The following is a 25,516-nucleotide window of genomic DNA, read 5'->3' as shown; positions in this document are numbered from 1 at the left end:
GTGACAGACTTGCAATACCCAAGATCACATTTGACATTTTAAGGGAGGCATTGAGGACAAAGCAAGTAATTTGGGAGATCACACTAGCTCAGAATACCTTTTTTTTCATTACACATCAGGTATGTTGTCTTCAAACAATAGTTTCTTACATATCTTACATGTCACAAATGCACAAAAAAAGTGTTTGGGTTGTGTGTTAACAAGTATTTGGTTTAAATATCTTGAGATACTTTGCTTCTAATGAGCTCATTTATATAATGACTTGTCAGATTTTGAACAAATACAGATAAATAAGCTCTGTGCAGAAAAAGAAGGCTGAGTATTTAATACAGTAATTTCATGAAGTGTAACTTATCTCCAAATTCCCCTCTTCCCAAAAATCAGTGTTTGTGAAAAAAATACTACATAGCTAGCTTCAAATTAACTAGTACTTGACCTATTTCATGTTAGCTAAAAGCCATAGTAATGTTTTAGTTTGCAAGTTACACCTTTGAAACGCAGTATCTATAGAGTTCTACAGCAAAGCAGGGAAAGGAAGTGGCTTGGTGGTGTGGAGGCACAGAACCTGGGCACCACTTGGTGCTGGGGTTGTGCATTTGAAGGTGATGGCAGACTCTGGCAGAACAAGGAAGAAAGCTGGAACAATGACTTTTAGCCTCCACAGCTTTAGGCTGTCTTGGAGCTATTACACACAACTTATCAAAAGGGTTTAGGAAAGATCATTACCAAATGAACTCATCTATTTATCTACCTTTTTCCCCTTAAACAAGTGAATTTTTCAAACTCACTCACTACACCAAGATTACATAGAACTGAATCAGTGTTCATAGGAGTTACAGTACAACCACCTTTATTGAACCATAGTACAACATCTTAAACCGACTGTAGTCTTGAATATGTAATACATCCTTAGGAGTAACTAGTATAAAAAGTATCAACATCAGTGGTTTGAATATAAAAATTTATTTAAAGTCAAGAGTATGCAACAAATAAAACCTACAGAAAACAGATTTCCCCATCACAATCTGTTGCTTACCAAATAATATTGTGAAAACACATTCCTTCAGTCATTATAAAGTTCTTAAAATACAAAAGAAATTAAATTTTGTAAGAAAGTCTAGTAGACCAGAGACTGTTTCTTCCAGGATGTTCTGTAGAAGCAAGGCTACCCTTCAATACATTCCACGCCATCCTCCTCCACCCATACTGCCTTGCCCATAGTATCCTCCACTATTTCCACTGCCACGACCTGCAAACAATTGACACAAGGTCACGCATACATACCTTAAAAAAAGAAAAAATGTGATGGGTAATAGAGAACAGTTAGTTAAAGATGACTTCACTTACACTAAAATAACAGTACTTCAGCACTACTTCTATCAACAAGCATTTGCTGATGTAGCAAAATGCATAAAACCCCAAACCATTTACTGCTTTAATTAAACCACTGCCCTCTTTTGCTTATCTCCCAGAACAAATACTGTCCCCTCCCCAGCACATAGAGCCCATCACCCTTCCTGCTGGTCCCTCAGACAGCAGACATGAGCAACATTTTCACTAGGTACTCCTAAAACAGAACAGTTACTTACTGTATCCTCCCAGGCCGTCTGGAGTTCCGTACCCGCCGCTGTAATTGCTACCCATCCCCATTCTGCCAACAGAACCGTAACCTTGATCTGAAACGCAGACAGTGCATCGTTACGAGCTTAGAACTCATTAAATAAGCTTAAAACTCATTAGACGTGGTCAAGCTTTGGCCAGGTCTGGAACTGATACGTACCCATTCCATCTCTGCCATAGCCTCCCATTCCAGAGCCACCTCCAGCAGTTGAATTCAGGAATAGTTCAATATATCGATGCTCTGCAGGAAACAAAAAAGCTTCCTTTCAGAAACCAGATGTGCAGAGCTACAAAGCCAGCAAGTCTTGCAACTTGTCTATTTTCTGCACAGCACCTCTAGTTAGGTGCAGTGCAAACCCCTACAGATGGTGCTACAGCCTGACCAAGGAAAGCTCCAGGTACAAACAACACTCACGCATGTGATTTTTATCCTTAGACATGGCAGCTACTGCATCCTCGTGTGTTACAAATTCCACATCTGCCTCTCCTGTGGCTCTTCCATCTGCCCCAATGTCAATGTGCACTCTTATGGGGTTCAATGGTGAGAAAAACTAAGGAATAAAAAGAAGAAATCACATCGATGCAGAAAACAAACAAGGTACTTTTTTTTTTTTTCCCAATCCCAGTAGTTAGTGGAGCACCACATTAATTTCGTATCTCATTCTACTACCCACATTTAATTACTGATTTCCAAAGTAGTGACCTCAATATCAGGTCAATCTACACTTACAATCTGTTATTATAACAACTCAAAAGAGCTGCAGCTACAGAGCCTGAGCAGCTTTCTTTGAATGAGCAGATGTACAAACAAAATTTCCTCCCCCCCCCCCTCTTGCTTGAAGCAACAAAGTTCTAACATGGTTCCATCCTGGAAAAGGAAAATAGTAATTTTTCAAGAAGCAAAGCCAAATGAATTGTTTAATGCAGGGACACATTTAAGTGTGTGCAAACAAGCTTTTTAGGGTACTACATGCTCTGAATCAATGCCTGAAGTCTGGCCCTTGTTCTCAGTCTTTAAATAAAATTATTAAACTGATGGAAAATACCAGGTCAATTGAAAAAATAAAATAAAATGGGTGCAACTAATAAAGATGGCACCTCCCTGGATCAAGTTCCAGATCTGCTGTTGCTCTTCTACCAAACTCTAAATCTTTAGTTAAACTTCTGAAAGCCTGAAAACGAGGACAGGGATTGCAACAACCATTCTCTCTCCAAGACACTTTCTTAAGTAAATGAAAGCAGAGAGCATGGAGATGAATGTTTGATACAGTCTGGCTGATTTATTCGGTAAACTTTTCTCAGACATGACCTTTACAAAAGCTCCCTTGCTACAAAACTTTGTAGGACTCACAGGAAGGACTGCGACTTCAATTAGCAGATGTACTGGAGCTATCAATCATCCCTTTGGGGAGATTTAACCACATTTGGAAAAGGGAAGGCCCTGGAAAGCCCTTTCCCCCCTGTACTCACGTTAGCAATGTCGTTTTCCGTTGCTCGGAAAGGCAGCCCTCTCATGTGAACAAAGTGACCGCCCCCATGGAAACCTGAGCCGGCATCTCCAGCTGCTCCATAGCCATGGCCTCCCATGCCTGTCAGAAAACCCAAAACCACACACCCTTAAGATCATCCTGAGAAGCCAGAGAAGTCATTAACTACTGCTTTTCTGAAGGCATCTCCTCTCTACCACTGAATTAAGATGTTTATGCTTCCCACACATCAACCAAACGCTTACCCCGAAGCCATCCTCAGCAATGCACTGACCTTTTCCCAAGATTCCCCAATTCCTCCCCTTTTTAACCAAGGCAGCAATGATTTCTGTCTTGAAATCTTACCACTTGAATAATATAAATATATTTTTAAGCAAACTGTAAAAAACCAAAAAGCTTTTTACCTCTGCCATCCCTCATCCTGTCATCATAGCCATCGTTTCCATAGCCATAGTTATTATAGCCACCGTAATCATCAAAGCCACCATACCCTGTGCAAAGGAGAGAAAGAAGGTAATGATTACGTTACTACCTGAAATTCACCAAGCAATGCACAACAGTCAATATTTACAGTCTTCGGGTATCCAAATGTTTGCAGCCTCTACAGACTGTCAAAACCTGGATTTCTGAACAAAATGCAAAAGTACATTTCCTTTTGTATAGTAAACCAGCTGAAACATGCAAGTGAGAGGTCATACTCTGCTGAAAGGAGTTTTGTTATCATTTCCATTAATCTTAAAATACTAAGCCATGTTTTTCAAACATTACAAGTAAACTTTTTTTTTTTTGAAGTGTGTCAAATGTAACAGGTACTGCAGCTACTGCCATTTCTTTATTTCTTGACAAAGATGTCAGAAACACGAAATTGACAACAGAACCTCCATCATTAGATAAACATACCACCGTCATATCCACCACCTCCTCGACGCATTCTGTCATACATACTTCCACGCCCAGCTCCATAATAACCCCCTCTTCCTCCTAATGGTCTATCATATGGTCCAGGTCGCTGCTGTCCCATCATTCTTCTTGGCATGTCAGAGAATCCTCTGATTTCGCTCTTACTACTTTTGAAGATTTCAATGTATCTAATAAGAGAGGATTTTCAAGGCACCAGTAAGAATACACATAGAAGCTGTGTGAATATCATCAAAGGCCACACTACGTTTTCTAAAGGTACAATCCAATAGGAGTGACTAGAGATGCCATACAACTTAAGCTTCTCCTCAAAAGCCGTAAGAATCTTAAGTGTATTGAAAAAAAAACCCGGAACACTTTAGAGTGGCAAAAATTAGGACGTGAACATTCTAGCTGTAGAAATTGAGCGTAAAACATGTCTTTCCAGTATGAGAAACATACTGTTGAAAAACAATGTCTAGCTATAGCAGCATTTATCACAAATTACCCTAGGCAAGAGCGATTGAAACAATTTTCTGAGTTTAGCAAACTACCCAGAGCAATACTGGCTCCCCCACCCCCCACATCTACTGTATTCCCCAAGTTAACTTAGGATCAGTTATAAAAATTCTTAAAAACATCCAGTTCCATATAATGGTCCCCATCCCCCCCAAAAGCATTACTGACCCACAACCCCCAAAAATAAAGATTTAACACCATCCCAAACTCTCCATCCCCACCTGTGCCCTATTCTTTCCTTGTGTTTCCCCAGAGCATTTTCTGCTATCTCCTTTGAAGCAAACTGCACGAAGGCCTCCCCTGTGCTTCTCCCCTGGTAGTCCAGCGTCAATGTTATCCCATTTGGCACGATTTCCAACCCTTTAACCCAAGGACAAATAACCCCATCAAGGGGAACAGTGTTAAAGGCTGAAACATTCCCATCTGTAGCAAATACTTAAAGCATATCTAAACAAGAACAACGAAAAAGAAAACCACCTTGTTTTTTTCCCCCATCACCCAACAATACAAGCCAACGATCTTTTATTAAACATTCATGGATTTAGCCTTACTTCTTTTCTGTTTAAACTATGCAAAAATACAACCACCTAAGTTACATGAAGAAAATATGGCTACCAATCAAGCAATATAACCGATCCAAATGCTAACATTCAGGTTACCCCAATATGCATAGTACGTTTACCACCTCAACAAAATTACATACATATTGTGTTTTACTACATCTGTGGTTATTTGTACTTCATTTACAGGGCATAACTCTTACTTAAGATAAAACTAATTTAACACAGTCCCTCCCATCCACCCCAGTAACAGCTATTAGAAATTAAGTGTGCAAAAACATCGTGTAGAAGACACAAGAAAAATCAGTCACTATACTTCAACTATACTAGAGGTACCTTGGAAAAATTGAACAATTTCTTCTTTGCTGCAGCCAAATGGCAGGCCTCGAAGTCGTACCACTGTTCCATCATTGGTTGTATCATTTGGCCCGTTATGCTTTCCAGTCCAGTCCATCTTTTATTTAAATCAAACTCTACAGAAAACAAAACAAAAGATCAATCTGGAGATCCTGCACGCGCCTAAGCCCCTCCCCTCAAAAGAAATCGGGTGTTTTTTCCCCCCAGAAAGCTGGTTTCATGAATAACGAGCTTTATTTCTGTCAGGTACTCAGAACGGTGCTTTACCCCAGCGTGCTCCCACCTGCAATCCCCCCGGCTCCGAGAGGGAACAGAGCGCGCAGAGAGCGGAGCACGTGGGCAGGCGCAGCACACAACGCTCGTTCTTTACTCTTTAAAAAGAGTACAACGACCCTCGGCCGCGCGAGGTTTTGTAGGTTTGTTTGGGGTTTCGGGGTCTTTTCCTCAGGCGCGACAGTTGCAGAAGCGGCAGGAACCACGTCACGGTTCCCGCGTGGAAGGACAAGGCCTCCCTTTGTCTGCAAACAAAGCGCGACGGGCCGCGCTCCTCGTTGTTGCGGTTTTTTTTTTTCCTGCCTTGATCCCCCCCCCCCCCCCAATCCCCCCTTCCGGACACGCCGGCGATGCTTTCCCTCGCACGACGAGGGCCCGGCCCGGGACCCGCGGGAGCTCCCGGAGGGGCCGGTGCCCCCCGCGCTGCGAGGCCTCCGCGCAGCGGCGGGGTGGGGGGGGGGGGCAACCGGGAGCGCCCCGCAATGGGCCGTGCGGCCGCTGAGCCCCCCCCCGCGGCGAGGAACCCGCCATGGCCATCCTCGCCAGGCGCGGAGAGACCCCCGCTCCGCCGCCGTCCCGCCCACACCGCGGCCCTGACCCGCCGCCCGCTCCCGGCGCCATTTACCGCGCCTCCCCAGGCTCGCTCCCCCCCCCCCGCCGCCGCCGCCTCCCCCGCTCCCCCTCAGCTCCCTCGGCCGCCTCCCCCGCCTGGCAGGCGCTGCCCGGCCCCCGCCCGCCCCACCTCAGCCCCCGGGAGCCCCTCGCCGCCGCCCGCCGCTCTCCTGGGGCCGCCGCCGCCGCCCTCCGCTCCGCCACTCAAAATGGCGGCCGCGCGGGGAGCGCCGCGCCGCCTCCTCCCCCTCCTCCCCCTCCCCGCCCCCACCCGCCGCCGCCGGGAGCTGCCGCCGGGCCCGCGGGCGGGCGCCGGCCCCGACCCCGCGCCGAGGGGCGGGAAGGCCCGTTCGCCTTCGGGCCCCAGCTCCCCGAGCGATCGCCCCGCCGCCTGCAGGCACCCGGGGCGGGCCCAGACGGGGGCTCGTGTCCCCCCCCACCCCCCAGGCTCTCCTTTCTCCACTCACCAGGAAACCCCCACACAGCCCTCGACGTACCCCCGAGGGAGCTTCTGCCGGGAAGGACGCGGGCTCCCAACCGGCCGGCGGGCTCGGCACCGGCGCAGCGCGGAGGGGCAGCACCGGCGTCCTGTGGCGCAGCTCTCGCGATGGCCACGCCGCGCTGCTCGGCCGGGGCTGCGGGGCGCCCGCGCATGCGCGCCTGGCGGGACAAGCAGCGACTGCGCATGCGCCGAGGGGGGGGCGGAGGGGCGGCTTCCCGCTTCTTTCGGTCGCCGGCCCGGCCGCGCATGCGCGATGGGGTTGGTGGTGGGGGGGCCGTGCCCGCGCTTGGCGCCAAGCGGCCATCGCCTCAGGGCGGCGGGAGCTCTGCCCGCCCTTCCTCGCAGCCCCCGCGGCTTGCGAGGGAGGATGGGGAAGCCTGTCCGCTGTGGGCGCTCGCCAGGGCTGCCCGCGGCTCCCCGGCTTCGCGGCCGAGCCGCCGCAGGCCCGGCTCCCGCCCGCCTCCCTGCGTGCGAGCGCGGGTTAGGCTGGTGGAGCGGCCCGGGAGGGGGCTCTGGAGCCGGCGCCGAGCCCCGCTAGAGGGTTGTTCGCATCCGTTTTAAAGAATTTCAAAGTGTCCTGAGCGCGGGGTCGGTGAACGTGCTGGGAAGTGACGGGGCAGTGCCCCGCCGGCTCCTCCCGCCGCTCGGGAATGATTAACGGGGAGCTCTGGTGGCACCTGGGGCCGAGCGGCGTAGGAAGCACCTGGCGGGAGGCGGCTTGAGAATAGCCCGGCCAGAAGGACAATGCAAATTCCCGTGTTCACGGTTGATGCGTTTACCAACCGGCCGTTTTCCGGGAACCCTGCTGCGGTTTGTCTGCTTGAAAATGTAAGTTTTAAAAACAAAACAACACCAAAACCTGTTTTGTGAGGGACTGCAACGGCATCCGGCGTTCTGTGCTCGGCCTGGGCGTTCAGCAGCGCCGTAGGCTTGGTGCCCCTTGCTCAGGAATTCCGCTCGCAGGCGTCGTTTGCTCTTGCTCCAGGACGGAGAGAAACCAGGGCCGGGACACTCTTATCCCATCGCAGCGATTCTGTGCGAGACCTCTTTTGTATTTGTTTATTTTTGCGGGTGTTGAGTTTTATTGAAGGACTGGTACTGGTTTTACTCTGGGTTGAGTCAGAAAAGAAGAGGCTTAATTTCTTAACCTGGGGGATTCAGGATTAAAATCTCTGAAAGTAAACGCAATAATTATACTCTCAATGCTCGGCAGTGTTTGAACGAGCTGTTAAAAGTGTGGGTTTGGGTTTTGTGTTCACGCTCGCCCTTTCCCTCTGCCCCTTTTTTTTTTTTTTCTATGGAAGGAGGAAATACAGACCTGGATCTGAGTCTGGCCATTTCTCATCCAGGTGTTCTGAACAGTTGGTACTAATTGGTACACTGTTGACAATTTCTACTAAAAAAACCACAAATACCATTACTAAACTGGAATGTAAAGTTATAGGCTTTACATTATTAGCGTAATAACACTTTATGAAAATGGTAAATATCTAAATGTATGTAGAGCAGTTGATGGCACTAGCTTGTACTCACAATATGAATCCTTTCTGAATGTTCCTGAGCCTTTCTACGTAGCTCATGTCCAATATAGCCTACTTGCCAGGTCAGCTGAAGTTATGAGTGAGAACATCTCACTTCAGTGGGATTTTTGGCTCTCTAAAACCTAAATGCTCTGTGTCCGAAGTAACTTACATAAAGCTATGAGCTTCTAAATGCATTTTAATATTCATTTCACTTTACTACGTTAGTGTATCTTGAGGACAACTGATTTGCATGTTGCCTTTGGAGTACTGAGATTACTCAAGTTTTTTTCTACATTACCTGGGGCTAGAGGCTTTAGTGTCAAAGTTAAAGCTGAGATTCTAATTCGTAGTTTTATTTTAAGCCCCAGGAAAGTATGGTGCAGCTAGCAGCAGTATTTCTGTTCTCTCTTCCCTTCAGAGCCCCAGCAAATGCTTTACAAAAACTGTTGGAAGTAACGCAAGAATGGCAAAGCAAGCCCTTTCTGCGTTTCAGAGGTGCCACAGGATGGCAGTATTTCAATACCGTTATTTTTGAGAGTGATTGGGTTAGTCTTTGTTCTGGTTTAGTCTATTTTTAGCATCTAATTGACAGTCAGAGCTACTTTCCTGAGGAGAGACGCTTGTTGCTGTAAAAGGTTAGAATGTTGTTTTGTCGGGTAGAACTCAGTCTGCAAATAAAGGTCCATGATACACCTAATAATGGTTTCATATCTGGGGATATGGGATTGTTCGCTGAAAAGGATTAGTTATTAGGGGAAGTTGGCAGGGTAAATTTTTATCTGTTGGAGATTGAACCTGACCAGATCCACTTGGTTTCATTTGTGTTTCAGTATTATAAATACCATATTCTCAAACCTGTCCAGTCAGCATAATGATGGGGAAAGAGCAATGGGACAAGGGTGAAACAGAATTTTATACAATTGCTACAGCTCATGTGTCCTGGGATCAGTGGTCACTGGTTTAAATCTGCAGGCAGCTCGAGCAGAATTGTAGTGAGCTTCAGCATTTCTGGTTTCTATCTCCTCTCTGCTTCTTGTGACTTAGCATATTATTCCTGTTGTTCCAGGAGCAGTACTGAGGGTACAGCACCAAGTGCTGCTCAGCCATCTTGGCCATTGCACTAGGCTTTACATGGATCTATTAAACTTACAAGAAGAGAGTTGTAGTTATTTTTAGGTTATGTTAAGAATGACTTCTAAGTGCAACTTTTGTCTGGACTTAGTATTTGTGTCCTTGGAAAGCCTGAGTTTAGGTATTTTGGTTGTTTTATTTTACATGTCTTCAAAGAAATTGTAAATAGGACAGATATGCCTGTGTATGTATGTGTGTGTATCACAATTATTTAACTCTCAGAAAGTATTTTGAACTAAAAATTAGTGTTTTATTATGATAGAAGACGAAACGGCTGTGTATTTATTTGACAGAAAGCTTGAGTCTGCATTTTTTGGCCTGCTTTTAATTGGGTTTGTTGTTTCATCACTAGGACTTGGATGAAAATCTGCACCAAAAAATTGCAACAGAAATGAACCTTTCAGAAACTGCTTTCATCAGAAAACTGAACCCTGGAGATGACTTCACCAAAAGTGAGTGGTTCTTTTTACACACCAAAATTTCTTACAAGGGAATAGGAAGACACTTGCAGGTGCATTGTTAAGGAATTGTGCTTATTTGTAAGAGAGCCAAAGCAAAATCATAGCGTTGTGATGTATCTTACTTAAGATAATAATAACAACAACTTTTCATTATTTTAAGTATTTCTGCTGCGTATAATATTAATTTTACAATCTACAAGCATTTATTATTAATAAATTAGGTAATTTGTTTTATTGCCTTTTACTAAATAAACAACTTGTGTATAGAAGATGTCCTAAAATTGCTATGTAAAGATCCATCAATCAAAGATCAACTTCTATTAGAATTCATAATCTTCTGAGATAATTTCTTACTATACACACAGTAATAGAGATGGAATGTGCTTATTCCCTATGCACAAGACAGCAAAGTGAGTAGAATCTGGCTTGACTGTTCAGGAAATCATCACTGAGGTAACACTGAGCTACTATTTGAGTTTGTCACAAAATCTCGTGTCTGTGGAGCCAAGACTGGAAAATACAGGTTTCCAACAAAACTGGGAAATCTGAAGTTGCTCAAATCAAACACATTAATCTGCTCATTGAATTGATTTGGCTGGGGGGACTTCACTGTTTTTGGTAAGGCTGCATATAAGGTGGGAGAGGAAATGGAGAGGCACTAGACAAGACCAAAAATATCAGACAAATACAGAGTCTGGTCAAAATAGCTTTGTGGATTAGTTTTCAGCTGAATCAGTTTGCTCAGTCTGCTTACTTTGCAGTTGTGTGGTGGTATGAGCCAAGGGGCTGGAACCTTGCTAGCCTGGAGTCAGATTCCAGGTTAAAGAATCATGTTGACATGGTCTGGTTTTGGCAGAACGTAGTGCCAGAGAGAAAAACCAGCTTTGGGGTTATTTGCTGTCTGAAAAAGCCCCTACAACAGAAACTGTTCTTTATCATTTGATTGTTTGTTCAGGGAGTGGGCTTTTGTACAGACTTTGTAATTAAAAAGGATGTTCTTCAAGTGGTAACTATCATCACTGACTGTTAATAAATTGGAATTTGTTTTAGGGGTAGACTAATAGCTAATCAAGAAGTGATAACACTTCCCATTTTTTGTGTTAACTTTTCATTTGTGTTAACACCTTGCCAGATGGTTTAATATGTTTATTATCAAGTCATCCATATCCAACAGCAAATAAAATGCCATTTTCTTCCTCCTTAAAATGCTTTTGATATTTATGGGAGTAGTTTGTGACCCACACAGCTGCTGAAGGTGTGCACAAGTTTTTCAAAGGAATTTAGTCACTGAGCTACACCTGATAATGTGTGGGAGTGTAAGGAGATGAGGAACATCAGAATGTCATTTATGACACTATCATTAACTTCTGAAATGTTAATTGGTATAGTAAGGGCTCCTGGACAAAGTATGTTTTTGCAGGAGTTTTTTATCAGAGCATTTAATTTAATTTTAATTTTCAAAAATCTATATTATTTTACAGATACATTAATTTATGAGAGTACAAAATGTCTTCTCACTCTGAGTATAGCTGTGTGTCTCAAGCTGAACCCAATTCCACCACCAAACGTGAATCACCTGTGATTAATTAATTCATATATATTTATAAAGCTATAAAAACTATTATCAGGTATCAATAGTACAGCAGGAAACAATAATAGCAGCAATAAATATATATGTAATACCACAGGCTACTGCAAACTTAGCACTACTCAATAATCAAACTTATCAATAGTATAACACTAGATAGACTACTAGATTAATTAAGCAGATTCCAGGGGGGACACAAACAGATCCCAGAAGAGGACCCAGCCCTCCCAAAGTGAGAAGACAAACCAAACAGAGCCCAGAGGTGGACCAGCAGAGTAACAGTCTCACTTCAAAGATGCTCTGTGATATGGAGTTTGGAGTCAGCCATGTGTCCCCAGCAAGGATCCGTGATCTCATAGTTCAGGCAGATCTGTTTAAGAAAGGGAAAATTACTGCAGCACAGAACATGCTTGGAGAAAGGAGCTCCATTTTGGGTACAAATTAAGTAATTTTTATATCATTGAGACATTAATGAACGTAGGACACCACCACTTTAAGAAGCCAATAGATGATGTTAATTTCTGTTTTTCACCTGAAACAGCCAGTAGATGATGATGTTTTCTGTTCTGAGAGACCAGTTTTTATTTTTCCAGACTGTTTTCCTCTTCTTTCAATGAGAACAGCCAGTGACGATTACTGATTGTTACTTTCTCAGGATGTTTCCCTCTTTTTCCAGACTATTTATCACCTTTTCAGGTGATATGTTGCTGTTATAGTTTGTTGGTTTTGTGCTTATGGATGTTATCTCTGCAAGTCTCCTGTTTGTAGCTACACAGCACCACTTCAAAGATGCCAGCTGAGCTTCTCAGGGATGCTTCAGGAGCCTAGTTCCCAGGCTGGCCAGCCTTTCTGCTCTGCAGCTCCTTTGCTCTTCTAACAAAGTAGCTTTCCTCTGTTAGTAGTAGACTCCTGATGTTGACCTGACTCAAAAGAAGTAGCTATTCCTAGTATCAGTAAGAAACAGGTTCTTAAATGTGTTTAAGACCAAGTCTGATTATAACAAGCATATTGATTAACTGAAATGTCATCACTCTATCAAGTTTTGAGATAAATTGAAGAAATAGACTTCTTCCACCTAATAAAGCTAAATAAACTTTCTTTTCAAGGTTCCTGCTTTGGACTCAGATGGTTCACACCAGCCAATGAAGTTCCTCTCTGTGGTCATGCTACACTTGCATCAGCTGCTGTGTTGTTTCATATACAAAGTATGTATACAAGCTAGTAATTACTATAATTTTTAGAAAATTTACATTTAGTTAAGAAGATGTCTGTTTTCTATAACAAAGGCAATTAAATATTCAGAACATATAGAGAACACATCTGGAGATAGATAAGTATTGTCTTTTACAACTGCTCTGTAGTTAGAAGGTTGTAGTCTGATGCCTACACTTGAATTCTGATGCTCTGCTGTTACTTGTGTTTAAGAGAAGTTCTAAATATGCAGATGTCATGTGGGAGAGGCATAGTAGAATCTAATAAATAGGGAATATAGCTATTTCTGTTAAAAGGAAATTGCCATTCGTTCTAAGAATGTGCAGGAAAGATTCACAGGCAATTGCTGTGTGTTTTATTGTGTGTGTGTATGTACGTACACACAACACAATACTGTGTATTGTATTGCCTCAACAGACTATTTATTGAGTTAGCTGGGAATTTTGTTTCAGAACACCAGTTTGCTGTGCTTTTTATATTTTAGCTGCATAACTTATTCTGAATTTACAGAGCTACTCTTAAGAGCTGTGATAGTTTATAATCAAATTCTTATGTTTGATAATGTTGCAATGTTCTCTCTCTAGAAAACACAAATTCAGTTCTCACATTTGTGACTCTGAGTGGAGAATTAAAAGCCAGGCAAGTAGAAGATCATATTGTCCTGGACTTACCACTTTACAAAACCTACCCACAGGTCAGTCAAAATTTTATTCATTAAAGGCTTTCAAGAAAAGTATGTGTTTATGTTTGTGTGTGTATGTAAATATAGTGGGTAGATAGGCATCTATATGTGTTCTCTTTTTTACAGTGTGGGTTTGTTTTTTTTTTCTTCAGGTGCTTCAGGAAGTAGAAGAGTTAATAAAGGTAAAAAAAGAATCTATATGTGGTCTTAGAAGCACACTTATAATAGCTATGCTTATTTTTATATATTAAATGGCTGAAAAGTGGCAGCATGGCACTGTTGGATGTACTCCTAAACTTGAAACACTGAGCTTTAAAGGTCTGAGTCCCACAGCTCAGGAAATTGAGTTCTCCAAAATGCTGCAGTTCAACTTCTGTCTTCCACTGCCATTGACTGGAGTGTCAGTGTTTATTTCAGTGGCATTTTCAGCCTGTTGTGTGCACATGAGGGCACTCTGGTGTCCCTTTTCTGGGTCCTTGAATTTATTTCCCACAATGACATGTACAGAACTCTTAGCATGCTCCCATGTCTGCTCATGCACTTCCTGCATTTCCTTTTCTTGCTTCCGTGTACTTGAGGGCTGCATGAAAGACACTGCATAAGCTCAGTTCTAGCAGTGAATTTGTTCAACAGAAATGTTAAGGAAATAGTATTTCGTATTCAAACAAGAATGTTTTTCATTGTCTCTTTGACCTTTTCTGCCAGGCAGCTGTTGGTGACATGATTGTTCAAGATATCCGTTACTCTCCTGACACCAAGAAGCTCTTGGTCCGCCTTGGTGATGCTTATGAAAGGTGTTTTTTACTTTTTCTTTTAAATCAGGTGTGCAGAAATTGGGGCTGCTTGCTTAACCTCTATTCCTTCATGTACTGGCTCTTTTATCAAGTTTTGAAACAGGTGGATATTAAAAAAATTCTAATTTAAACTCCTGTGTTAAAAGTTATTTTATCTTCCTATGTGAGCTTGTTGAACCTGCAAGGCTGAGTAAGATCCATCTGAAATCCTATCTCCAAGAAGAGGAGGGCTAGGAAGCAGTTGTAAGGATGGTGTATTTTCCCCATTCATCTGAGTGAATAAATGATCCAGTAATGTACCAGGAAATTGAGTCTTGCTTCTCCAGTGAAGAAATAATAACTGCATAGCTATAGAGGTCCACTTAGTGAGACACAGCATATTGACAGAATGCCATGGATTCCTGCACCCATTTTGCTGTAATCTGCTTACACATACTTAGCAGCATCATAAGTAGCTTTATAAGGGAAATCCCAATTCAAGTAATTTCAAAGCATTTGTTAATCCTGGAGAGCTGCATTTCCATTGTTAAGTCAAGAATGATTTGGGTATATATTGCCAAAACTCAAATTCTTCAGTAAGGGCAAATTACTGTTATTTTCACTTGAAGTTTGGCCTAACTAATGTTTAAAGATTGGGCAAGTGGGGAAATAGAATATCCTCCGCTCACTACTTATTAGTCTTTCAGACTTCATTTTGTAGGGATGTATCTGCAACTTCACAGACTTGAAACTGTTGTCAAGTGCTTTAGAATCCTTTGAAGATCTGAGTGGTGTTAGTTGTCTGCTTTCTCTGAAAGGAGGTGGAGTGTGATGAAGTATTTCTTTCAGTGATTAAAATGTTGAAACAAGTTTGTGCTTTTGTAGCTAATATTCCAGGAGGCTCTGTTTTCAGAAATAATTAGGAAATGAGTGGCTTGAACTTGTTTCTATGCTCACTTGAAGTGTATCATGTTCAGGGTAGTCTTCTGTCAAATGATACTGGGAGAACAATGCTAGGAATTTTATTGCCTCTAACATTTAACCAGGGCTTGTTTGGGATTGTAGATAAGATGGTTTTGTGGTTTTCTTTTCAAATTAATGTAAAATGAAGAATACGGGCTATTAAAATTCTATCATTATATTCAAGGTCTGTGTTGGAAAAACTGCAAGTGAGTGCACAACGCTTTTTGTCAGCTGAAAAGACAGGAAAGGTGAAAGGGCTCATACTCACTCTTAAGGGAAATGCCAGTGGAAAACCTGAAGGCCATGATTTTTACTCCAGATATTTTGCACCTTGGTATGGAGTTCTTGAAGACCCTGTTACAGGTATTTGCTTGATAAGTGACCCTTACTCTTGTTTCAGTTCAAAGGTTCTTGTTAAATGTAGGAACTTGGCTAGTTCTGTATTTAGGGGCAGGAAGGCTAGTTCTCTGCCCATTCCTTTCATGCTCCACTCAGTAGGTGTGATGATTGCTGTAGGATGCTGTTATTTGCTTAGGTACCAGTTAATCACAGCTGAATTTCTAGTCAGGTGAGAAAATGATAAAAATCACTCATTAAATATTTTACTAAACAAAGATAATTTTAAAAATAATGCTAGTTATTCAGCATTCCTAGCAGAAAGAAAGGCTTACAAGGAAATGTAAGCCATGTATTTCAAGTGGGTTTTTTGTTTTTTGGGTTTTTTTTAAGGCTTTCAGTTCTGCTTTCCTGATAAAGCTGAGGACAGAGTCTGGTAGACATATCTAATCCCAGAGCTCATTCATTAGTATTTCTGGGAAGTCTAGTATTGATAATGTAGGAAAATTCAGAAGTTTCCTGAAGCTTTGAAATATTTCTAGACTTCTTGTAGCTTAGTGTTGCTTTGTGTCCTTTTTTTTACTAGAAAGAAATCTTTTTATTATATTGCTGTAGTATACTCTTAACAGTGTTAGGAATTTGTATTACATTTCTTTTGTAGTGATTTCTTAATAGTGCTTCATGTCCCTGAGCCCTGATAATTGCAGTTTTTAAATCATCTGCTGCTCAGGAAACAAGACTTTTAGTTTTCAGAAGCTGTGGTGAGACCTTAAAGATCTCCTTAATTTACATCCTGATACCACCATTCAATACTGAAAAAAACCTTAGGGTTTGTTGTCAAAACTGTTAGGAGAGGAATTGCTTTTATTTTTTTGCTTTTAAATTTAATATTTTGAGATTCTGTTCTTAGGAAACTTCACTTTTGGTTAACACATGAGTCCTTTGACTCAAGTATTTTAAACCATAGTATTTGTAATTCCTACCAATTGTAGCTAATGCTGAAGCCCTCACCTAGGTAAAATTTCCATTGAAGCCAGAGGATGAGGAGGTAATACTGCTTTATCAGAAATAAATGAAATGTCAAAGCCTCAAGTTGGGTCTGCTGTGCAAACCCTTGGGTGTTTTTGCCTTAGACACACACATAGCACTTGATTTGTTGATGGTATTTACATTTTGAATGTGCTTACTCTATAAAGTAATGATTCTAATTTAATTCTGTACTTTGTTTTCCAATTTCTTTTAAGGATCTGCCCATGCTGTTTTAAGCAGCTACTGGTCGGAGCAGCTGGGGAAGAAAGAAATGCTTGGTAAGAGAAACTGTTTTCTTGTAAAGCTGCCCATTTTGTAAAAGCCACTCACTAAAAAAGTAAAGTTTATATTATGTTTACATTCAGAACTGTAGCAATAACTCCCCTATGCATTTTCTCAGTATGAATAAAATTTTATGTAATACTTTCTGTGTAATCTTTAAGAAACTGCTTCTTCCCTGCTCACCAACATGATACATCATGCCTGCAGGGAGCTTGAGGTCTCAGTTTCTGGATCATAACTCTCTGCAGTTAGTGTTTTTCTCAGCTTTTGGGTTTTGGTTGAATCATAACTGAAGTTTGGTGAACTTCAGGTGACATTCTTGTGTTTTGATTGAATTTACTTCTTGGCCTTTATGGCTTGCACTTTGGAAAAGGTACTGGTATTTTCATTCATTATGTGTACTGTTCAGTAGAATGTGGACAGCATTTTCCTTTCCCCTCGTGTGTATTAAGATGAGATTGAAAAAAGTAATTTGGTTTCTGCCTGATTTTTGGAATTTTCTTGAGAATTACTCCAGGTGATTGTAGAATCATAGAATGCTTTGTGTTGGAAGCAACCTAAAAGACCATCAGTTCAAACCCACCTCCAGTCTTAGCACAAGACACATTATTCCCCCTGCCCCTCATATTTCCTGCTTGTACATCCTCAAACTTCTTTTGTGGTAGAAATTACACAAAACAGATTTAAAGAGAACAAGTTCATTTGACAGCTGATCCAACATCTGAGTCTCTACATGTCTTTCTGAGAAGTAACTTCTTACAGGCATGTGACTGAGGGGGAACAGGTAGTACTGGGGAGAATTCTATTACTCATTATATTACTTGGAAAAGATGTCTGCTGATCAGGAGGATCCCATATCTCCCAAGATGAATAAATAAGAGCTTCTTTGGACTTTTTAGAAACCTTTGTGGTAGCTTCTATAATATCTGATACCATTTGTTACATGAATAAAGGGAGATTTTCTTTCATAAAATGAAAGTTCTGTTAGTTCCAAAATAGATCAGGTATGAGACACTATAAAAATGAGGTCAGCTGCATCTCTGCTGAAGTGTCAGAGATAATTTCCTGTGTTTGGGTTCTCTTATTACTTTAGTAGACCAAAATGACAAATAGCCACCTCCCTCATCAACTACAAAGAGAATTTTCCAGCATTTTTACAAGATTAAATACTTTATGATCTTCCTGGAAACTATGTACATATGCTTGAATTTAAGCTGAGTGTTGAATCAGTTATCAGTCCTTACCTTTTTTTGTTTTGAAGAGTTTCTGCAATATTAAAAAAATTGTAACCTCTCGTATCAATGTAAAGAATTTTGTGATTGCTAATGAATTCAATATTTATCTGTCTCTATATCCAGACCTTCACAATTCTAAAATAACATTTGTAAACATGCATAAGTATATATAACAGATTATAGAGGACTTCCCAAGTTATTGTGAAGATAAGGGGCTTTATCCAGGACAATTTTTAATTTCAGGTGAAGCTAGAGGAATCTTTCCATACCTGTTGACTTCAGAAAACTGTATTAATTTGTGGGGAAATTCTGTTTTTTTTACTGCTTTTTAACTTAATCTGATTCCTTCCCAGTTTAGAAGAGTTTTATAGCTTTTGAGGAGTCAAGGGGAAGAGGGGAAACAAAAGAAACCAGCCAAAACCCAGACCTTATTTTGATAACTGTAAGATCACAGCTTCACAAAATCTGCCAAGGTTTCTTTCAATACAAAGTCTGTCCCATCTTCTAACTTTTCAGTTGCCTCACTTTTTTTTTTTTGTGAAGATGTTGCTTTATTCAAGGTGGAATAAATCTACTTAAATATAAGTTTTTGCTAATTTGAATTCTTAGCAAATGAAGGGCTTTGCAGGTTTCTAGTTGCAGCTTTAATCTTTCCCAGGTAATCTCAATCTATAGATTGAACACATCAGATTGACACACAAGTGTAACATTGCTGCCAAAGGAGAGTTGCTTCCTTAGAGATCTCCACTTAAATTAGGGTGCTTCTTTCATCAGTCCTTTAATTCAACCAAAACAATGGTGATTTCTTCTAGAAAGAGACATTTTTAGAAGAGTGGCACTTGTTCCTGGGTTGATGTAATTATGATGACATCATGAACAAAATCCATTACTCCTCAGATTCTGTAGCCAGTGGTCATTAGATGTATCTGGGCTAATAAGAAGCTCCTCAGAACAACGGGGTAATGTTAGTGCAAGGCCACTGACCACCTTGTGGATGCAGTGGTGCATGATTCTATGATACCAGCATGCTCAGTCTCAGTCCTTCTATTCTTAAACTTTCCTCTGTCTCAGGCTAATCACAGAGGAAATCAGGGCACTGTGAGTTCAGCTGTTCTGTGTTATTTGATGATTCTACGATTTCTACCCATCAAAATGAATATATTTGATTTTATACCAAATGTGTAGAAAGTATATGTAATATGACATATTCCTAGTAAATACAGATGTGGAATGGATGTGCAACAACTTTGTGATCTAAAAAGTGCACTTCAAAGCTGCTTGAATGTCTCTGGAGGTGTGGCTGTTAAATTAAATCTCTGGTTATTGAAATGTTACATTTCAGACATAGCGTGAAATCTCAATGCATCTGTGTGAGAGAAAAAAAGAACAAGTATTATTTCCATCCAACCTTGGTTAAATTTTCTATGGTGGTTTTTTTTTTCTTCTTCTACTTTGAAGGTTTCTTTAAAAATAAAATAAACTGGACCAGTATCAAAACAGTCTCAGTAATCCTACTGTGAAACAGATAGCACTGGTTCCACAATTAGAGAAAGAAAAAAACCCCACAACAACCAACCTCTGAAAATTTGAAATAATTTATCTTTTATTTAAATCTGCTTTTATTTAAATCATAGTGGGAGAGTATCTTGCCAATAATAATTGATCAAGTTTAGCATGGTCTGAATCTTTACATGTCCATAATATTTGAATTAAAGGCATTACTCCATACATAGATGTTTTTCTGACAAGCCAAAACCAGGTAGTTGTATGAAAGGAAAAGAACACGAAGTATCAATATCAGTCTTTCTATAGCTCCTCTTTTTGCTGTTCTGGAGTATTTGCATTGTCTGAGAATCTAATATCCTGTTACAAGGAAGAGGTTCCTTGTCAGCTCTGGTTGAGAAACTGAAACACACAGTGTATATGCCATGTTAGAGAATCTTCCTGTGTCCTGTTGGGATCTGAGCACAATCTCTACCCAATTTACAAACTGTGGATTTGTGAGGGAAAACATGCCCTTTGGCTTTGAACAACTTCTACAGTCGTTGGAAATTCATTGAGTAACGAGACTGTTAACATGAGTGCCCCATCATCCATTTACAGCCTTTTACAAAAGCAACGTGTATGAAACTCAAGCTTGGGATATGCCATCTAAACCCAACCATTTCCTGATCAAGTAGTTGTGCAGCTGAAATTTGGCTGTTGAACAAGTCTACAGACTCAACGTGCTAAGTGACCATTGTCATCCCACCTGTGGATGAATAAACAGCTTAGGCAAAAGCTTTGTATTATTTACAAGTAGAAGGCTATTTCTACTTCAACTTTATCCAGCTGTATTCATAGATACATTCAGGATTATATAACTCAGTATCTGTTCCTGTCTACATAAGAGTTTGGTCTCAGTTTGCAACACCTGAAGCAGCATCTGTGTTTCTTCGTAGGCTTTTTGCCACTGGCTGCTTGAGTTTTATTTATCCATTAGCTGAATGCATTCTGTGAACCTCCTGTCTACTTCAGACATTCAATACTGATAAAGTGATTCTTCACTCTTATGCAGATAATTCTCAGTGTTCTTCCTTCTTACCTGCAGAAGGTGTCTATCCCATGAATGGGAGAATTCAAGACCTCTTTAAATACGCAAAGGAAACTTGGTTGGCTACATCACAGCAAACTGTCCTTCACTGTCTTTGTCAGACTCAACAGACAAATTCTAGTCTGAGATAACGCTCAGCTCATCGTCATCTGTAAAGGCAGTTCAACCAGGTGTCCCTGGTACAGTGCTTGCCCTGCTGCTGCTTGCTTTCTGGAGACAGAGGCCTAATTTCCCTGAGTTTTCATGGATTTTTAGGTAACTTGTGATCTGTACTAGTTTTTTAACTGTGGATTCTTGTTTCCATTTAGCTTTTCAATGTTCCCGCCGTGGAGGAGAGTTGAAGATTTCACTGCGTAATGATGGCAGAGTGGACATTGCGGGGCAATTTGCTATTGTATTAAAAGGAAACCTGACTTTCTGAAGAAGCTGACACTATTTCATCTTCCACATTTTCAAATTCATATTGTGCTGATTATATCTTAGCTCTAAGTGATCACTTTGCGTAAAAGTCTTTGATTGCTTATTGTCCATTCAAAGAAATTGCTTCAAAATGCTCGCTTCTCATCTTCAAGATGCTTGCTGCTGTTTTCTTCACTTGCATCTTGCCACTTCATCTGTATGCTAACATCAGAAACTGTCCAAGGACAGCCAATTTGTTTTTCAGCTTCCAAATGATTAATGTGTTCATTTCCAAATTCCATTTCTGAAGCTATTCCTGCTTCCTGGATTGAATTGTAAACTTTTCTGCTTGATAAAATAATCAGACTTTTTTCATATTCAGTCATTTTCTGTGCAGTCTGGCTAGTCCTTTAAAAAACCCATAATCTTTTATCTGCCATGCATTGAAATGATGCTCATTAATTTACTTGAATTAAAATATGGAAAAAAAAAAAAGTTTAGAAATGTGCTTTATTTTTCCCTTTTATGAGCAGTATTTTTCAAAGATGAATAGCTTTACAGTGGCTCATGGTACTGCTGCTTAGTCAATATTTTTAAAGTTTTAGCAGGGAGATTTGAGAGATTGACCCAGTGATGCACGTAGAACTGGTTAAAATCTGAAATAAAACTGGGTTGGTTACAGCCATATAATTTACTTTTCGAATACTGAAGATTTGCTCCTAAATTAAAAGTTTCTTCTGTAATGTTCTTCATGAAACTCACTGCTTCAGATTTTGTCACATTTTCCTGTAGCTTTCTTATCTTTCTTTGGATTTATTAGGATTATTGAGCTGTTTCAGTTACTCAAGCTAAAACTCTTTTCCTTTTAAAATTACTTTTGCCTTAGGCTTTGCTTTAGGTCTTTTACTTTGCAGTATTTCAGGATGAAATATTTTGAACTCAATGTCATTTTCATACTGTGGGAATAGCTGGTTGTCAGGCCTTTATTAATGATGAAAGACTTAGATGTACAAAGTTCCCCTGCGTCCATTATTTTGTATTTTATCAGAACTCACAGTTTAAGTCTTACTTAAGCCTGAGTAACTGGAGGCAAGTAACAGTGTGAGAATCCTAGGATTTGTTTGGAATTAAGGTTTCTAGCTCCTGCTGCTACACAGAACATACCAAAATGTTACTTCAATGCACTGCAAAGCTCAGGAGAGAGGTGGCAAGCAAAAGGAGCTACCAAATGGAAATGCAGCTTCTTCTTCCATATACAGTCTTTCTGAAGTTCCTGGAGCTGAAATACAGTTTATAAACAGGGCATCAGATGCAAGACAGGGCTTTGGAGGCAACTTCAAAGCAATGTTGCAGTGGCATTTTTTAGCCTCTACCTTTGATCTTGCCACAAACCAAATTGATCCCTTCCTGGCTAGTTACCTTCATCTTCTTGAGGAGCACTACTGCAAGCTTGTTTTGGTTTTGTTTTTGCTGCTTTGTTACTTCCTCTTGGCTTTATGCAGAAAGCAAATCTGGCCCATAATCTGAGATGCTTTGGAAAGAAAAACAACCCTCCTTAAGAGTATAAATGAACTAAAGAACCAATTATTGTTCACCATCCACATTTAACAAATAGACAGTACAATTATTTTTTTTTACTCAAGGGGACTAATCAAGAACAGAGCCCAGTAAATTTTAAGTACACTTGCTATGTAAATCTCCTGACCAAACCATTATCTTTTCTGCTTAATGCATTTTTTGTAGTTCACTACTACTCAGTCTCTGTTTCTGATCAGGATAGAAAAATTACCAGAGCTCAGGTGGGAGGCTATGCAGTAATGTATTTGTAATCAACAGATTAGTTAATCAGCCATGATTTATTAATGATGAATTAATTATCCCTGATTGTGCAGTTCTGCTGCCTAAATGGAGCTTTAAAGGAGTTATTTTATTAATCATCATTGTGCTAATTGCAGACACTTACAGAAGGATTGCTAATTAAACGTGCAACCATATGCAAAACAAGCAAGGCTGCTGAGAGTGGCAAGAAAAAGAGCCCTCATTTTCTGAGTAGCAACTCTATTCTCATGAAACACTGTGTCGTTGACCTGGGGCTCCTAATTTCTCAGTAAGATTTTTCTTAGTACATTGCACATTTTCAGTCAACAGTAAAGGGAATTAATTGTTGGGACAAATTCTGTCTATCTTTACTAGTCCAAAAAATAGGTTGTGTGAAATTCTAACAAAACTGTTTGCGTGGCCTTGTGTCACGTTTTCATGTGCAGGATTTATCTGTTGGTTTTATGAGCTCTTTATAGTTTATCTAACTTGACTCTCTTAACTTTGAGCAAGATCCTGAGTGCTAAATTACCTTAGCACCCAAGGAAATGTCTGATTACACTCGAACTGAGAATTCAGACTCAAAATAGCATGAGTTTCACACCAAGAAAAGGAGGAACACAGTTGGGTTCAACTAAGTTAATTTCCAAGAGCCAAAGTCAGCACAGAAAATGCAGGAAAGAAATAGTGCTTAACAGGTGGATTTCTGTGAAGAGACTACTATTATTTAATTAAACATTAGTGCTATTTGGTCTTCAACCTATGCAGCACAATTTTTAGGTCCTTGTAATGCTAAGTACATTCTTTGGGTGCTAGAGAGTTTCATGCAGATGCCATCATCATGGACTCTTTTTTTTAATGCAAGTTGCTAGATCTTCCTCATTAATTAAATAAAATCATTTAAGAAAGAGATTTTTTTTTAAACAGCCTGTATAATGTTACAGTTATTCCCATAAAAATTCAGAATTTAATATTTCTCTAAGAAAATATTTAACCTGTGGTTTTGATTAATTAAAATGCTGAATCAGAAGTGAAATTAAAAAACTAAGTGGAAGCTGAAATATATTGGGGAAAATGCAGTGTCTCTTTGTTAAGTGTTTCTGGTGCAGAGGATTTGCAGAACTGTTTGGTGCTGCTCTCATAATTAAGACTGTAGCATAGGGAGCAGATTAAGTGAAGGGAAAAGGCAATACAAAAAATTCCTGTGCACTGGAGAGTTATTTACCGTGAGTGTCCAACAGAAGGTCATTAAGCTACTGGCTGATGATTTGAGTCAATCCCTGGTTAGATCCCACAGCCAAAACATGCAAACTTAAATGCTTGTTTGGTCATTTTAATTCTTTGGTGTGTTAGCTCGTGTAGGGTGCAGGAAGAGAGCACATCACCTGGAGGAAGCAAGGGAAGTAAGAAAAATAAATTATTGAGCAATGGAAACTATGTAACTTTGTTGCTCTGGAAAAGAATGTGCAGGTAAAAGGGATGAAAGGAGAACTGGAAGCCATTTTTTAATTCAATAGGCCATTTAACTCATTTGCTTAAAGGTTTCATGAAAATATTTCATGTTTCTTTTGTGATGTCTAGATGAGGATAGACAAAAAACATACTTTGAAAAGTTGTTACTAAAATTGGAGATTTTTGCAAAAGGTGGGAATAGAAGATCTCACAAAGACATACATGGGAAGAGGTCACAGAAATGAGCCATGCATTCCATAAGGGATATGAAGGGAAATTAGCAACAGATGAGGCAGTTATTTCTGGGAAAGGAAAGATTTCTTTGTCTCAGTATTCATCAGAGTGACAGGGAGACATGCCAGGAACAGAGGGAGCCTTCCCAGAAGTGAAAAAAAGGAAACTAAATTAAAATTAAGGGTGATGCCAGATCAGGTAAAAATTAAATTAGATCTATTAAAAACTGTAAAATCTGCCAATTAAGCAGTTTGATTTTGACTTCTGGGGGGGGGGGTGTGTGTTGGATTTTTGGGGGGGCTTTGGGGGGTTTTTTGTTGGTTTGGTTTTTTGTAGTTTTTTTTCCATCTCCAAGGAGTAGATCTCTCTTTGAAGTAATTACTCAGACTTAAGAACAAGGAATTTTTTTTTTCAGTTGCTGATTCTTTTCTTTTATTACCTAAAACTTATTACAAATGATGATTAAACTTTTTCTAAATAATGGAAAATAACAAACCCCAGTATATTATGAGATAGTTGAAAAGTGTGCCTTTTTTTATTAACAGGTAAGTTTTAGATTAAGATCTTTAGTTTAAGTGTACTGCCTGAGGCAGAATGTGAAAAAATAAACATTTCTAACTCTGTTGGTTTCTGTAGTGAAGAGATTCACTTTGACTTGTATTTTTGCTTCACTGGTTGGCAGAGGAGGACGCTGTCTGCTTTTTAATGGAATGAATCCTATAAGCCTAAGTTTTATCTACTTTTTAGTGTTCTGTGACTTTTTTTGGGGATATTTCCAAATTAAGTAGCCACATTCCCATATGTCATTTTTCGCCTGTTGAGAAATAATTTAGGCTAAACCCAAGAAAAATTCTCAGGAACATTGCTAGAACTGCGAAGAGGAAGGAGTTTGAAGGAAGCAAAGTAGGTTTGTGAGGAGCAGGAAGAGAAGAAGGAAGAGTAATGTCTGTAGAGACTGTGATAAGTGAATGTAGTTAC

General features: G+C 40.4%; 2 protein-coding genes across 7 annotated transcripts; one reads left to right on the top strand and one right to left on the bottom strand.

Annotated features, from left to right (window-relative positions):
• Window positions 1-947: 947 nt before the first annotated feature.
• Window positions 948-6,963, bottom strand: HNRNPH3 (heterogeneous nuclear ribonucleoprotein H3). 5 transcript variants are annotated; one of them, XM_051616710.1, is made up of 10 exons: window positions 6,793-6,963; window positions 5,420-5,556; window positions 4,745-4,883; window positions 4,008-4,195; window positions 3,512-3,598; window positions 3,091-3,209; window positions 2,036-2,171; window positions 1,781-1,861; window positions 1,590-1,676; window positions 948-1,284 (listed from the first exon to the last, which is right to left on the bottom strand). In XM_051616710.1, the coding sequence occupies exons 2-10, from the start codon at window positions 5,535-5,537 to the stop codon at window positions 1,271-1,273; spliced, it is 969 nt and encodes a 322-aa protein (XP_051472670.1). In that variant the 5' UTR covers window positions 5,538-5,556; window positions 6,793-6,963; the 3' UTR covers window positions 948-1,270. The 5 variants fall into 5 exon arrangements, with proteins under 5 accessions (XP_051472670.1, XP_051472667.1, XP_051472669.1 ...); XM_051616707.1 differs by having other exon boundaries at window positions 948-1,249; window positions 6,793-6,962; XM_051616709.1 differs by having other exon boundaries at window positions 948-1,249; window positions 4,053-4,195; window positions 6,793-6,962.
• A 392-nt stretch (window positions 6,964-7,355) lies between these two features.
• On the top strand, window positions 7,356-23,776 carry PBLD (phenazine biosynthesis like protein domain containing). 2 transcript variants are annotated; one of them, XM_051616705.1, is made up of 9 exons: window positions 7,356-7,655; window positions 9,834-9,933; window positions 12,637-12,735; window positions 13,327-13,436; window positions 13,577-13,606; window positions 14,130-14,218; window positions 15,345-15,523; window positions 16,741-16,803; window positions 20,944-23,776. In XM_051616705.1, the coding sequence occupies exons 1-9, from the start codon at window positions 7,572-7,574 to the stop codon at window positions 21,054-21,056; spliced, it is 867 nt and encodes a 288-aa protein (XP_051472665.1). In that variant the 5' UTR covers window positions 7,356-7,571; the 3' UTR covers window positions 21,057-23,776. The 2 variants fall into 2 exon arrangements, with proteins under 2 accessions (XP_051472665.1, XP_051472666.1); XM_051616706.1 differs by lacking the exon at window positions 7,356-7,655 and adding an exon at window positions 8,926-8,985.
• The last annotated feature ends 1,740 nt before the right edge of the window (window positions 23,777-25,516 follow it).

The sequence above is a fragment of the Apus apus genome, chromosome 4 (assembly GCF_020740795.1).
Source record: "Apus apus isolate bApuApu2 chromosome 4, bApuApu2.pri.cur, whole genome shotgun sequence".
NCBI lineage: Eukaryota > Metazoa > Chordata > Aves > Apodiformes > Apodidae > Apus > Apus apus.
This window is presented reverse-complemented; position numbering and strand designations above follow the sequence as displayed.

What these genes read in the sequence shown, in the direction of transcription:
- PBLD (XM_051616705.1), top strand. Translation starts at nt 7,572, where the DNA reads ATGCAAATTCCCGTGTTCACGGTTGATGCGTTTACCAACCGGCCGTTT. An exon ending in AAGTAGAAGAGTTAATAAAG is followed by an intron (nt 13,607 to 14,129) that starts GTAAAAAAAGAA and finishes CTTTTCTGCCAG; the next exon opens with GCAGCTGTTGGTGACATGAT. An exon ending in GGGGAAGAAAGAAATGCTTG is followed by an intron (nt 16,804 to 20,943) that starts GTAAGAGAAACT and finishes GTTTCCATTTAG; the next exon opens with CTTTTCAATGTTCCCGCCGT.
- HNRNPH3 (XM_051616707.1), bottom strand. Translation starts at nt 5,537, where the DNA reads ATGGACTGGACTGGAAAGCATAACGGGCCAAATGATACAACCAATGAT. An exon ending in AAGGAAAGAATAGGGCACAG is followed by an intron (nt 4,196 to 4,744) that starts GTGGGGATGGAG and finishes CTCTCTTATTAG; the next exon opens with ATACATTGAAATCTTCAAAA. An exon ending in CGGAAAACGACATTGCTAAC is followed by an intron (nt 2,172 to 3,090) that starts GTGAGTACAGGG and finishes TTTATTCCTTAG; the next exon opens with TTTTTCTCACCATTGAACCC.